Genomic DNA, 12,388 nt, shown 5'->3' with positions numbered 1-12,388 from the left:
GGGGACACCCAGGACGAGGAAGCGTTCTGTGGGCCTGCGGGGCCTTCTCTCCCATGCGGGGCCGTGGCCGGAATCGTGTGGGGACGTGGAGGGGACACCCGGGAACGAGGAAGCGTTCTGTGGGCCTGCGGGGCCTTCTCTCCCATACGGGGCCGTGGCCGGAACCGTGTGGGGACGTGGAGGGGACACCCGGGAACGAGGAAGTGTTCTGTGGGCCATGTGGGGTCCTGCCCAGAATCCTGTGGGGACGTGGAGGGGACAGGCTGCCCCTGGAAGCCCCGTGTGTGGCGTGGGAGCAGACCTCTCATCTCAGGACCCCCCTCCTCTCTGCAGGCCGTCTGGTACTTGCCCAGTGCAGGACGCTGCTGGCCAGCGTGGGCGCCGCCTGCCACTCAGACCTCGGGGACCAGTAAGTACTTCTGTGTGCTCACTCACTGTGGGACACGGTTACTGCATCTCTGCCTGGTGTAGTCACAGGAAAATGGAGCAGCTGGCGCCCCACCCACCAGGGCCCTCTGGAGGGGAGGAGAGGGTGGGCTTCCTGGAGGAAGCAGCCTCTGGGCTTAACCAGAAGAGGGACTTCACTGAGAGGGCAGTCCGGGCCCCGGTCCTGTTGTGGGGCTGCTAGGCTGTTGCTCACAGCACTGGGGCAAGGAGGTGGGGTGCCCCTTGGTGGCTCCTGTGTTGGGGGGAAGGGAAAGGGGAATGGAGGCCAAGGGTCCGGCCGAGGCTGAGGCGGCACAGGGCAGGCCAAGGAGGCCTGCAGAGAACCTGCCCTTTGCAGGGGGCGCGTGGCAAACCCCGAGTGCTCTGGTCCTGTCCCCTCACCAGCGAACGACTGTCAGTTGGGAGGGGGCTCCTCTGCCCAGCCCTGGACAGGATGGAACTTACGTGGACAGCTGGGGTGGATGGGCACCGTGAGGTTGAGTCTGTGGACAGCTGCCAGGCAGACCCTAACTGGCACACACGCCTGGGGGCTGTGCACCCAGGCCTGACTCAGAGAAGCCCTTCTGCTTTGCAGAATGTCAGTCAGTCAGCGTGTGTGGGCCCCAGTAAATGCAAGGAGCCCTGGTGGCACCACGGTTAAGTGCTCCAGTCCGCACCCCCCCGCAGCTCCACGGGAGGCCTGGCAGTCTGCCCCTGTCAAGATGCGGCCTCAGAAGCCCTCCGGGCAGTTCTACTCTGAGCACAGGGTGCTGAGGGCCGGCAGCCACTGCAAAGCAGACAGCCCCGACACCGTGCACACGCGGTCCCTGGGAGGCGCCCACAGTGGCAGGCACAGCACGGAGGGAGAGCCCGCACCGAGTCCCTAAGGACTGCGGCTGAGAAGGCCCCGGGGAGCAGTTCTGCTCTGCAGCACTCGGGGGCGCCATGCCCCGGAATCGACGGGGGGCAACGGGTGTGTGGTTGCTTGGTTGCCTCAGTGTCCACCAGCACTGAGCTCGGTGCCCGAGACAGACTCTGGGGCCTGGGCCCTGACTCCTGGGAGGCGGGACCCACGCTCTGTGTTAGCAGTTTCAGGACCAGCCTCCCAGGACCTCGCAGCCTCCTCCAGGACAGAGTCCCGCGGCCCCCAGCGCTCAGTGCCAAGCAGCCCAGCTTGCCGAGTGGGGCGGGTGTCCCCTGCGGGGTGGAAGGGCCCAGTGTGGTGAGGCCCTCAGGTGCAGCAGGCCCAGTGCGGTCAGAAGGGTGGTTGTCGGGGAGCCCAGCAGGACAAGGTCCAGGGAGAGGGGAGGTGGGCACAGCAAGGCCGAGAAACGGGCGCTGTGGACACAGCGGTGAGACGTGCTGGCAGGACCCCCAACCCGGGTCTTCTGGCTGAGGGGCTCAAGGGGCGTGCTCTCCCTGAAAGCTGACAGCCCCCTCTGCCTCACAGGCCCTCCCCGGTGCTACTGAGCTGCGGGGTCCCACTTGATGTGGCCAGGAACGCACTGCGGCTCAGTGTGGGCCGTGGCACCACCAGGGCCGAGGTGGACCTTGTCGTGGACGACCTGAAGCAGGCTGTGGCCCGGCTGGAGGGATCACCCTAAGGCAGTGGGGACCTCCACCCCCCGCCTCCTAGGAGCCTGGAGCCAGGGCCCACAGCACACATCTGCCTCCTCCCTCCCCCAGGACTGGCTGGGGGACACTTTCCTGACTTACTCAAGTCTTTGTTTTGTCCTGGTATGTGGGGTTGAAGACTGGGGAGTGTGTGTGCTCTGGCCTGCCTGTCCCCGAGGGAGGGTCCTGGAGGAGCCTGCTGGGCACACAAACCCCAGTGGTCCTTACACCACAGTGGTCCAACACAAGAGTCCCCCATAGAACGGTCCCTCATAGGTCCAGGGACATACACGCCAACATAGGACAGTCACTCATAGACCCAGGGACACGTGTCCACATAGGACAGTCACTCATAGGTCCAGGGACATATATGCCAACATAAGATGGTCACTTATAGACCCGGGGACACACATGTCCACAAAGGACAGTCTCTCAAAGACCCAGGGACATATTTCCACTTAGGACGGTCACTCATAGGCCCATGGATACATGTGCTCACATAGGATAGTCACTCATAGACCCAGGGACACATGTTCACATAGGATGGTCACTCATAGACCCAGGGACATGTGTCCACTTAGGATAGTCACTCATAGACCCAAGGACACATGTGCCCACATAGGATGGTCACTCAGGTCCAGGGACACACATGCCCATACAGGACAGTCAGTTGTAGGCCCAGAGGCACAGGTGCCCACATAGGATGGTCACTTGCCTCTGCTGTGGATGGAGGCAGACACACCTCGGCTCCTTCCTCGGAGGTGGGGCGTGTGCCCAGATGGGCAGATCCAAGTATATCACCCACTGTCCATTCACTGGCACCGTGCACAGCGGACACTTGCGTTTTGCCTCATTCCACTCCTGTTTGGCTTCTGGGGCCTCCCATCCACAACTTAGTCCAGCAGCGTCTGCCTGGGCGGCTGGGCCCCTTGGAGGCCTCTCATGCTGTCCCCCTCTCTGGCCTCTGGGTCTCTGCTCAGAGAGGGCTCAGCGCAGGGGTCAGGGCTCCTATGGGGCCGAGTGTAGGCAGCTGGGGTGCTTGGCCTGGGTCAAGTGTGGGTGGCAGGGCTCCGATGGGGCCCAGTGCGGGCAGCAGGGATGCTCCCGCTCCTGCTTTTTTTCCGAGTGGGAAACCAGCACACCCCCCCCCACGCGGCTTTCATTCAGGTCTCACATGAAGGTCTTCGTGGCTTCAGTGTCTTATGGATTCTGACACATATCACACGCCTTTGTGTTGTGGGCACATTTACACAGGACTCATTTTTAACTGAACAACCTTTTAAATGTGATGTCTTAAGGAGCAAAAATAAGCATGTGAAGACACTGTGGAAATTAAATGTATCAATAAAACACTTGGTCAGTCAACCACGCCAGGTTTGCTTCTGTGTGTTTCCAGGCAGGCACTTTGTTCAGGAAGAAAGTGTTTGTCCCAAGCATAGCCGTGTGTCCACGAAGCGAGCAAGGGAGCCTGCTGTAATCCTATCACACACCAAGACACTTAGGCCCAAGAACCCTGCCGCAGGCTCTCTGGGAGCCCCTACGAAGGGTCTGCAGGGTCTGCTAGGGGCTGTGGGGTCCTGCCTCACTGAACAAGTCTGGAAAAGACGCCTGATGGCACAAAAACACAAGACAAGACATCGTGGTTGCAGCCTCAGAGCCGTGGCCACTGTGGGTGGAGGCTGCTCAGCCACCTCAGACCTTCCCTCCAGCGTCCAGTGGGGCACACAGCCCGCATGGCCTGCAGCACCCACAAAGCTGCACCACTGCCGCTTCCCCTGGGGCTAGCGGGGCCTCCACGGGCCACGGGCCACGGGCCAGGTGAGGCCAGGAGCCAGGTGCAGACTCCTTCCCACAGTCCAGTTTCCTCAGGACAGCGTGTCCCTAGATCTCTGCGTTGACAGTGTGGCCAGAGTATGGTCCCCAACGGGGCACTCAAACAGCCGGCACTGAATCCCCAGGAAAAGGCCCCCAGTGGATGGGGTTGCCCCCCAGGGGCTGCTCCGGCCAGCCCAGGGCCAGGACACCCCGCACAGAGTCTGTCCAAAAGTGGCCACTCAGGCCTGCCATTCCTCGCAAGGACGCACTCAGTGAACAAACACACTAGATGCTCAATACCCATCGAGCCAGAGTCCGCGGTGCCGACCCTCACTCTGCATCCACTCCTGGCAGGAGCCCCCGGCAGGAGCCCCAGCCCTTCACGGGGAGTGGCGTGGGAAGGGCTGTGATTACCCCCGGCAGCCCCCCCTTCTTGCCGCCTCCCATCTGCCCTCCGCGCTGCTTATCGGGTAACCGGATCCAGGGGCTCGTGTCCACGCCTGAAACAGAAGCCCAGCCTGCGTACGAACGCTGCAGAGAGCTGGCCGGGGTGCTGGGGGCTGGGGTGCCGGGGTGCTGGGGGCCGAGACGGCCCTGCCGAGCATGGCGGAACATCGGGCACTTGCAGCCGCCAAGCAGGGGGACCTGGCTGCCTTGGAGCAGCTTCTGGAGGACAAGGCCCTGGGCCCGGGCCCCACCGACACGCTGGGGGCCGGCCTGGTGCACCACGCCGCGCGCGCCGGCCACCTGGACTGCGTGAAGCTTCTGGTGCAGCGGGCCCGGCTGCCTGGCAACCAGCGGGCCTACAACGGGGCCACGCCAGCCCACGACGCCGCCGCCACCGGCCACCTGGCTGAGCTGTGCTGGCTCGTCCGCGAGGGAGGCTGCGGCCTGCAGGTGAGTAGGACGTGGCCCAGCACCTGCCAGCCTGGGACAGCCACTGACCCGTGCGGCATGCAGGCGGGTGGTCTGAACCCAGGCGGCCGAGTGCCTCAGCCCTGGGCCACCAGGGTCCTCCCCTGGGCTCCTGAGGTCCTGGTCCTGTCCTCGGCAGCAGCAGTCAGGGGATCTGAGTGCCCCACACCTTGAAAACCGAGGCTTCCTCCCAGAGCACCCTCTCGTACCCCAGCCTGAAGCCACCTGCCATTCTCCCCTCCCCGCCCATCACCCCACACCCCTCTCCTGAACAGGATCCCTGGGCCTGGGTGGCAGGGGTCTTCCAGGGTTCAGGACCCCTTCCTCCAATCACACTGGTCCCTGGGCCCGGAAGCCAAAGCATCTGGACCAGGTCTGTGGAGAAGCCCGGTGAGGGCTGGGCCGTGGGCGTGCACGGGCGAGACCCCAGGCACCTGCCAGGGCAGAGGGTGGCAGTGGCTGTGAAGGGTGATCCCAGGGCAGGTGTCCTCACCTGGGCATCTCTCCAGGGCGCCACCTCCCCTTTTCCTGCCCACCCATCCCCCTCGTGGCGTCAGGGGGCTGTCCCTTGTCTGATAACCCTTAGGGGTTGTGGGCCAGCCCCTGACAGGACCTCTCCCAGAAGCCAGAGTGACGTGCTGGGTCACAGGAGGGGGGACCTGGAGAGATAAGGGAGCATCAGCCTCTGAGTGCTGGGCTGGCCCTGCAGCCCTGTTCTCACAGGGAGAGCCAGGGTGGGAACTGTGACCACCTCTGGGTGTGTTCTAAGCACGGTCCTCGGGGATGCCCTGTCCTGCAGCGGTCAGCACTCCAGTCGCCTGCTGCGTGGCTCCTGGGCAGGCGCAGATGGGCAGCCACTGAGCCGGGTTCGAGCCCCAGCCCTCCCCCTTCCCTGGAGCCACCCGCCCGGCTCCTGGCTTGGAATGCACAGTCCTGGTAGCAGGGCTCCTTGGTCAGGCTGTGCAACAGGAAGTGGGGGAGAATGATCAGACGGGGGCCTTGGCGGGGGCCCCGACAGCCAGGTCTGCCCCTGGTGGTGCCACCGGCTGGGACGGTCAGGCCTGTCGCCTGGCTCACGGCCTCCCCTTCGGCCTCCGCAGGACCAAGATGCCTCGGGTGTCTCCCCACTGCACCTGGCCGCCCGCTTCGGACACCCCACGGTGGTGGAGTGGCTGCTGCGCGAGGGCCACGTGGCGGCACTGGAGACACTGGCGGGGGCCTTGCCCCTGCACCACGCTGCCGTCAGTGGGGACCTGACCTGCCTGAAGCTGCTGGTGGCCGCCCACAGGAGGTGCGGAGTCTGCGCTGACAAGGGAGGGCCGGGGGCGGGGGCCCAGCGGGGCCGCACACTGTCCCCAGGAGGGGAGCGGGAGCAGGGGGTGGGCAGGAGCTGGGGGAACGGGGTCAGAGTGGGGGTCCGGAGGGCCTGATGCCCGCCTAGTTTGAGGCAGGTATGGCGGACAGGGAGCACTTTGGGTCTGAGAGCGGGATTGGGGGACAGAGGGAAGCATCTGGAAGCTGCTGAAACAGCCCACAGAGGCCCCCTGGGGTGGCTCAGGGCGTAACCCCGACAGCTGGAGCAGCAGCAGACTGGAGGTGCCAGGGGACAGAGGTGGGCTGAGGGCCGCCAGGCAGGTGACTTGGAAGTGCCTTCTGCACTGGGACTCCCTGAGGCTGGTGGCCTTGTGCCCACATCACACAGTGGATGAGTGAGGAGGGAAGGACAGGGCAGGGTTGGGGACAGGCCTGGCTGAGGCAGGCGGCAGCAGGACTTCTCATCTCGGCCCAGACCTGACCGTCGTCACAGCCATGGGCACGTGTGAGGCGCGGAGGGGGGGCTCAGGACCCCATTTCCCAGGACTGCGTCCTGCCACGAGCAGGACTCTCCTGTCCACCAGCCTCAAGGCCACCTCCTTTCTCGTCCCTGGATTCTCCCCAGTGAACCGCCTGTCTCTACATCTGCCTCTTTTCTCTTTTTATTGTGAGTTGGGTGAAGGTTGACAGAGCAAATTGGTTTTCCATTCAACAATCCACACACATTCTGCTTCGCCTCTTCTTTCTGAGGGAGCGGTTTACCTGGCCGCCTGATCCCGGCCGCCTCATCTGTCCCAGGACACGTCCTGACAGCGCGGGTGTGGAGCCACCTTCTCAGTCCCAGGCCAAACGCTCTGTGGACCCCTCCCACACAGGCCAACCGGGCCACCGGGCCTGGCTTCCCACGGGGCCTGCTGGGACCCCAGTTCCTGAAGTGGTTCGTCACCATTTGAAACCCGGGAGACTTCACCTTCTCGTGCACACGCACTCGCACATGTACACAATTCACTTATACACACTAGCACATAAACACCCACACTACACACACACACAATTCACTTATACACACACATATACATATTCACTTATACATACACACACATGTACACAGTTCACTTATACACACTAGCACATATACACTCACACTACACACATGTACATAATTCACTTACACACACATACACATTCACTTATACATACACACATGTACACAGTTCACTTATACACACTAGCACACACATACACATTTACTTATATACACTTACACATACACATTCACACATGTACACAATTCACTATACACACAACACACACACACATACACATTCACTTATATGCACTCACATATACACACATGTACACAATTCACTTATACATACACACATATACACAATTCACTTATACACCCTAGCACACACTCACACGATTAACTTATATACACTTACACACTCACACATGTACACAATTCACTTATACAAACACACACACTCTTGCATACACACACACATATATATATACATTCACACACATATGCTGACCCACACACTCACACATGTACACAATTTAGTTATACACAGTAACACACACATACATTCACACATATACTCACGCACACATATGCACTCACATTCATACATACACATACTCATACAGTCTCACACATATTCACACACACTCCCACACATATATACACACACACTCATGCATATACTCACAAACACACACTCCCACACAAATGCACACACACACATTCCTTTGCTCTGTGAAAACAAGGTCTGGTGCCCCTGGGCTCACATCCCCACCTGGCACCACCTGAGGGGCCCAGGGCGGCCACCCCTCTGCACTGAGCGTGAGGTCCAGTTTGCCCGGGACCACTGAAGGTCGCCTCTATGCTGCCCAGCACTGTGGTCCAGGCGCAGGCTTCTTGGCAAGCTGACGACCCTGCACCCTGGAAAGTCCACAGAGGCCCTGCCTCGCCCCCTGGGTGTGTCCCGTGACCAGTGGGTGAGCCTGGCCCCTGCGCTGGCAAAACAGGCTTGCTGGGGGTTAGAAGCCAGGGAATGCCCAAGGACCCTGACACCCACCAGGATCCCACGTGAGGTGCCCTCATCGCCACCTCACAGGGACCCGAGGAGGGGAGGGTCCTGTCAGGGCCTGGGGAAGGGAGGGGCTCACACCCAGGTGCAGGTCTTTGGGTGACTCGTTCAGCACTCAGGGCCTCAGTTTCCCCATCTGTCAGCTGAGGCCTGAGCTTGAAGTCTCCTGACTCTGCAGTACCGTGGGTCCTTGGGCAGTTCCTGGAGTGCTGAGACCCCCTATCACAGTGGGGAACGGCTGTCAGGAGCTCATGAGAGCAAGTCATGCCCCCAGGGGCACCCCCCACCTCCGGGGACCCCAGGAGGTAGAGGGTCTGGAGCAGGCGGCAGGCCTGGTAGCAGCCCCCAGCTGGGCACCTCTCACTGCTCTGCCATTCCACCCCTCAGCACCGAGCACCTGGGAGCCAGGCTGCATGGGTTTCCATCTCAGGGACTCCTGGGCAGCCATGCTGCTGGTCACAGGGAACACGGGAGACCCAGAGGCAGAGAGGAGCCTATTCTGTGTCTTCCTGGGGACAACTGAGAATTTGGAACTAGTCCAGGCTCTGAAAGGACTGGTACTTGTCACCTGGACCCAGAGGCACGGAGGGACGGTCGCTGCTGCCCCGGGGACATCCTGGGCTACCAGGGGATCCCGGGAGGGGAGCGAGGAGGCGCTCTAGGACCTGGGGCAGCAGCGTGGGAGTCAGCGAAGCTCGTCCCGGTCAAGTGTTCCACAATGGGCAGGGGTGGATGGTGACACCAGGGGATGGGGTCACCTTGGGCAGAGGCCACCGTCCCTGCAGCCCGGTCGCTGGGGACCAAGGGCTCCCCTGTGCTCTTCAGCAGCCAAGGGCAGAGGGGTCCGGGAACCCTGAGGCCCTGCTCTGGGGTGGCCTGGCCCTGGCCGCACAGCCCTTTCCACAGAGCCAGCACCAGGCTTGAAGAGGTGAACTGTGCCCTCACGGGTCACTGGCAGGGGGCTCACCAGCAGGGGCACTGTCCCAGGTGCTGCCCCACTGGGCTGTTCAACCCTCCGTGCAGACCAGGAAGGCGCCTCCTGCAGGCAGACTGGGTGCTCACAATGTGATGAGATTGGGGGGTTCTAGGCATCTGGATCAGTGACCCCCCTCCGTCCCCGCCCCTAGTGGCTGTGAGCAGTGCCATCTGTGCGTCTGCAGGTGGTCCCGGAAGTGGGTGGGCACAAGCAGGACAGCCCTCCCCGTGTTGGGCCCTCTCCCAGCCCCGCCCCTTCTGAGCTCCGTCCTTGCCTCTGCAGCGGCGTGAACCGGAGGACGCGCAGCGGCGCCTCGCCGCTCTACCTGGCCTGCCAGGAGGGTCACCTGCACCTGACCCAGTTCCTGGTCAAGGACTGCGGTGCAGATGTGCGCCTGCGCGCCCTCGACGGCATGAGCGCACTGCACGCCGCCGCCGCCCGCGGCCACTACTCACTCGTTGTCTGGCTGGTAAGAGGATGGCCGGCTGGGGGCGTCCGGGAGGCCTGGGGCCTGGCTCCTACCCGCGGTGGAGCTGCCCGGGGGTCAGCAGGGTCCTGCTCAGGCTGAGCGCCGTCCTCTGGGTCTGTTGGCACATCCAAGACGTGGGCACCTGCAGGATTGTTGGGGGTCTGATGGGCAGACGGCCGGGCCATGAGAACAAGCCTAGCCCGGGGTACCAAGCCCCTGCAGGCGCCAGGCCCAGGCTGGGCAGCCCCGGAGCCCAGAGCTCTAACCACTTCCTGGCCCGGAGCTGCTTCTGAGGCACCGGCGGGAGAACCCTCCCTGGGCAGGGCTGTGACGTGGTCCACCTTCCACCCCTGACGCCCTTCTCTTCCAAGCAGGTGGGTGGTGCCCCAGGGGCACTGTTCCCTGTGCCAGCCACACCTGCCCTGGGCCCCTTACCTGTTCATGCGGGCCAGGCCAGGCCAGCACCCACCCCACACCTGGGCCTCCCCAGGTGGTGACATCGATCAGGAGGTGGCTGGGTTAGGGCCACAACAAGCACCAGAGAAGGACACACTTCCGCAAAGGCGGGGAGCCTGGCCCCTGGGCAGGGTGGCGTGCGGCAGGCCGCCCCGGGTCCTGAGCCAGGCGGCAGGACCTACCTGCGTTTCCGAGGTCTCTCCAGCTGCTGTGGGAGGACAGCTGGCTGCTCGGCCCCGCCCCTGCCACGCCCACCACGCCCGCGCCACGCCCCCTCCTGGCCCACTCTCACCTCGCAGCCTGAGCACGTGCTGCGCCCGGTGGCTGCCGGGTGTCCACATGGCCCCGCCCACATCTGTATAGGCGTCCACGAGGCTCCTCCCACCGCGGGCGGGCGTCCACACCTCCCACCGTCTCTAAGATGGCAGCCCACCACGCTAGCACGCGGTCCCCTCTTCTGCTCGGTGTCCCTGCTTGACACCACTACCCGGCAAACGGCACATTTGCCTTCCTCACCTCGCCTGTAGTGCATTTCCATCCCCGGAATGAAGTCCCCGAGCTCCGTGAGGCAGGGACTCCAGTATTCAGCAGGCCTGGCCGTAGCCGGTGGGGGCAGGAAGGGGGGGGCGGGGCTCGGGGTGGAGTCCAGCCCCGCGGCAGTGGCGCCGGCCTGGGGCTCCGGGTGCAGCCCACCGCGCCCCGCCTTGGCCCTTGCCTTGCTGGCCGGTGTAGCTGCAGCAGGTCTGCCCCCAGCCCACACAGCCTTGCTGGACCAGGGCTCCTCCCCGGGTCGGAGTGCTGAAGGTTCAGGGAGGATTCAGGGCCGAGGATGTGCCCTCCCTCCCTCCCTCATTCGTTCATTCGTTCATTCATTCATTCTTCAACAAACGGGCCCCACGTGCCAGGTGTGGGTGTTTTCGTTTGATGCCTGTAACTGGCCCCAGGGGTGTTTGGTCTAAGCTGTGTTTTGTCTAAGCATTTTCTCCAATGAAAATGCGGAGGTTCACCGTACCCCCACCCTGAGCCCTGGCCGTCACACTGCCCTGGCGTTACAGGAACCCCATCCCGCGTGCCAGCTGTCCTTCCTGGGGTGGGAACGCTGCAGCCTCCCTGACGGGCACAACCTGTGCTCAGAGCACCTCCCCATCGCCTCCTGCCCTGCTCTCCCCAGCCCTCCCCCTCCCCAGTCTCTCTCCCCGGAGCAATCTCCCCGAGTCCAGCCTCAGCCTGCTGACTGTCTCCCTCTGCTCCTCTGTCCAGGTCACGTTCACTGACATTGGCCTGACCTCGAGGGATAACGAGGGGGCCACGGCCCTCCACTTTGCGGCGCGAGGCGGACACACACCCATCGTGGACCGGCTCCTGCTGATGGGCGCCCCCATCATGAGAGATTCCTGGGGTGGGACCCCCCTCCACGACGCAGCCGAGAACGGGCACCTGGAGGTGAGGGGTGTGGGCAAGGCAGGGCGTCAGGGTGAGACTAGAAAGGTAGCCACTGAGCGCCCCCTCTCTCTCCCACTCAGCCCTCACGACAGCCTGCAGGACAGGTGGTCTTGGCATGGAAAGACTGACGCTCAGAGGGCACAGTCACTTGGCCAAGGTCCAGTGGCCAAACCAGGACCCACACTCAGATCTACCTGGGAACAGAGCCCAGCTCTCATCCTTGGTGCTGGGCTCCATCCACAGGCATGGCCTTCCCTCCTGCAGTGTCCTCAAGGGGCTGACGTCACAATACTCCTCAGAGGATGCATTGGGCTGCCTGGCCCTCTGCTGAGAGCACCGTCCCTCGAAGAACGGGGCCTGGGGTGACATGAGCTATTAGTCAAACACACCTTGGAGCTCACAGAGCCCAGTCTCTAGGGAACAACACCCAGAAACCTAAGCAGGCAGAGGTGACGGCCACATATTAAACAACCATCATCAGAGCCCGTCTGGAACAGCACGTTCCCAAAGGCACGTCAGTCCACCTCCCTCCAGTCTCCCAGCATCCCTCTATTGTCCTGGAGCCCCTAGGGCTCAGGTCTGCTTCCAGTAGAGACAGGCTCCAGCCTCCGCTGCAGGGATGATTTTTTCACCCTTTGATAGACTTTATTTGTAAAGCACTTTCAGGTTTACAGAAAGTGTGCAGAATCTCCAGCGCGTCCCCATAACCCTCTCTGCCCCACAGTCCTCTCATCCCTGTGGTCCCTTTGTCACAGCGGACAAACCACTTGTTGTTGTTGTTGTGTGCCATCGAGTCAAACCCGACTCATAGCGACCCCTCCTTGGGTTTCCGAGGCAGTATCACTACAGAAGTAGGATTGCCCA

The 12,388-nt window shown here is 62.6% G+C and overlaps 2 protein-coding genes across 2 annotated transcripts in view; both read left to right on the top strand.

Annotated features, from left to right (window-relative positions):
* The window catches only part of SCLY (selenocysteine lyase), a 46,212-nt gene extending 44,182 nt beyond the window's left edge, over positions 1–2,030 (top strand). The window contains exons 11-12 of the mRNA XM_007943575.2: positions 334–409; positions 1,877–2,030. Coding sequence (XP_007941766.2) covers positions 334–409; positions 1,877–2,030 — 230 coding nt within the window. The remainder of the gene's footprint in view (positions 1–333; positions 410–1,876) is intronic.
* A 2,428-nt stretch (positions 2,031–4,458) lies between these two features.
* ESPNL (espin like) overlaps positions 4,459–12,388 on the top strand; it is a 28,949-nt gene continuing 21,019 nt past the window's right edge. The window contains exons 1-4 of the mRNA XM_007941546.1: positions 4,459–4,752; positions 5,871–6,061; positions 9,439–9,625; positions 11,342–11,524. Coding sequence (XP_007939737.1) covers positions 4,459–4,752; positions 5,871–6,061; positions 9,439–9,625; positions 11,342–11,524 — 855 coding nt within the window. The remainder of the gene's footprint in view (positions 4,753–5,870; positions 6,062–9,438; positions 9,626–11,341; positions 11,525–12,388) is intronic.

Source organism: Orycteropus afer, unplaced genomic scaffold (genome assembly GCF_000298275.1).
Source record: "Orycteropus afer afer isolate SDZICR_OR568_19922 unplaced genomic scaffold, OryAfe1.0 scaffold00006, whole genome shotgun sequence".
NCBI classification, from domain to species: domain Eukaryota; kingdom Metazoa; phylum Chordata; class Mammalia; order Tubulidentata; family Orycteropodidae; genus Orycteropus; species Orycteropus afer.
This window is presented reverse-complemented; position numbering and strand designations above follow the sequence as displayed.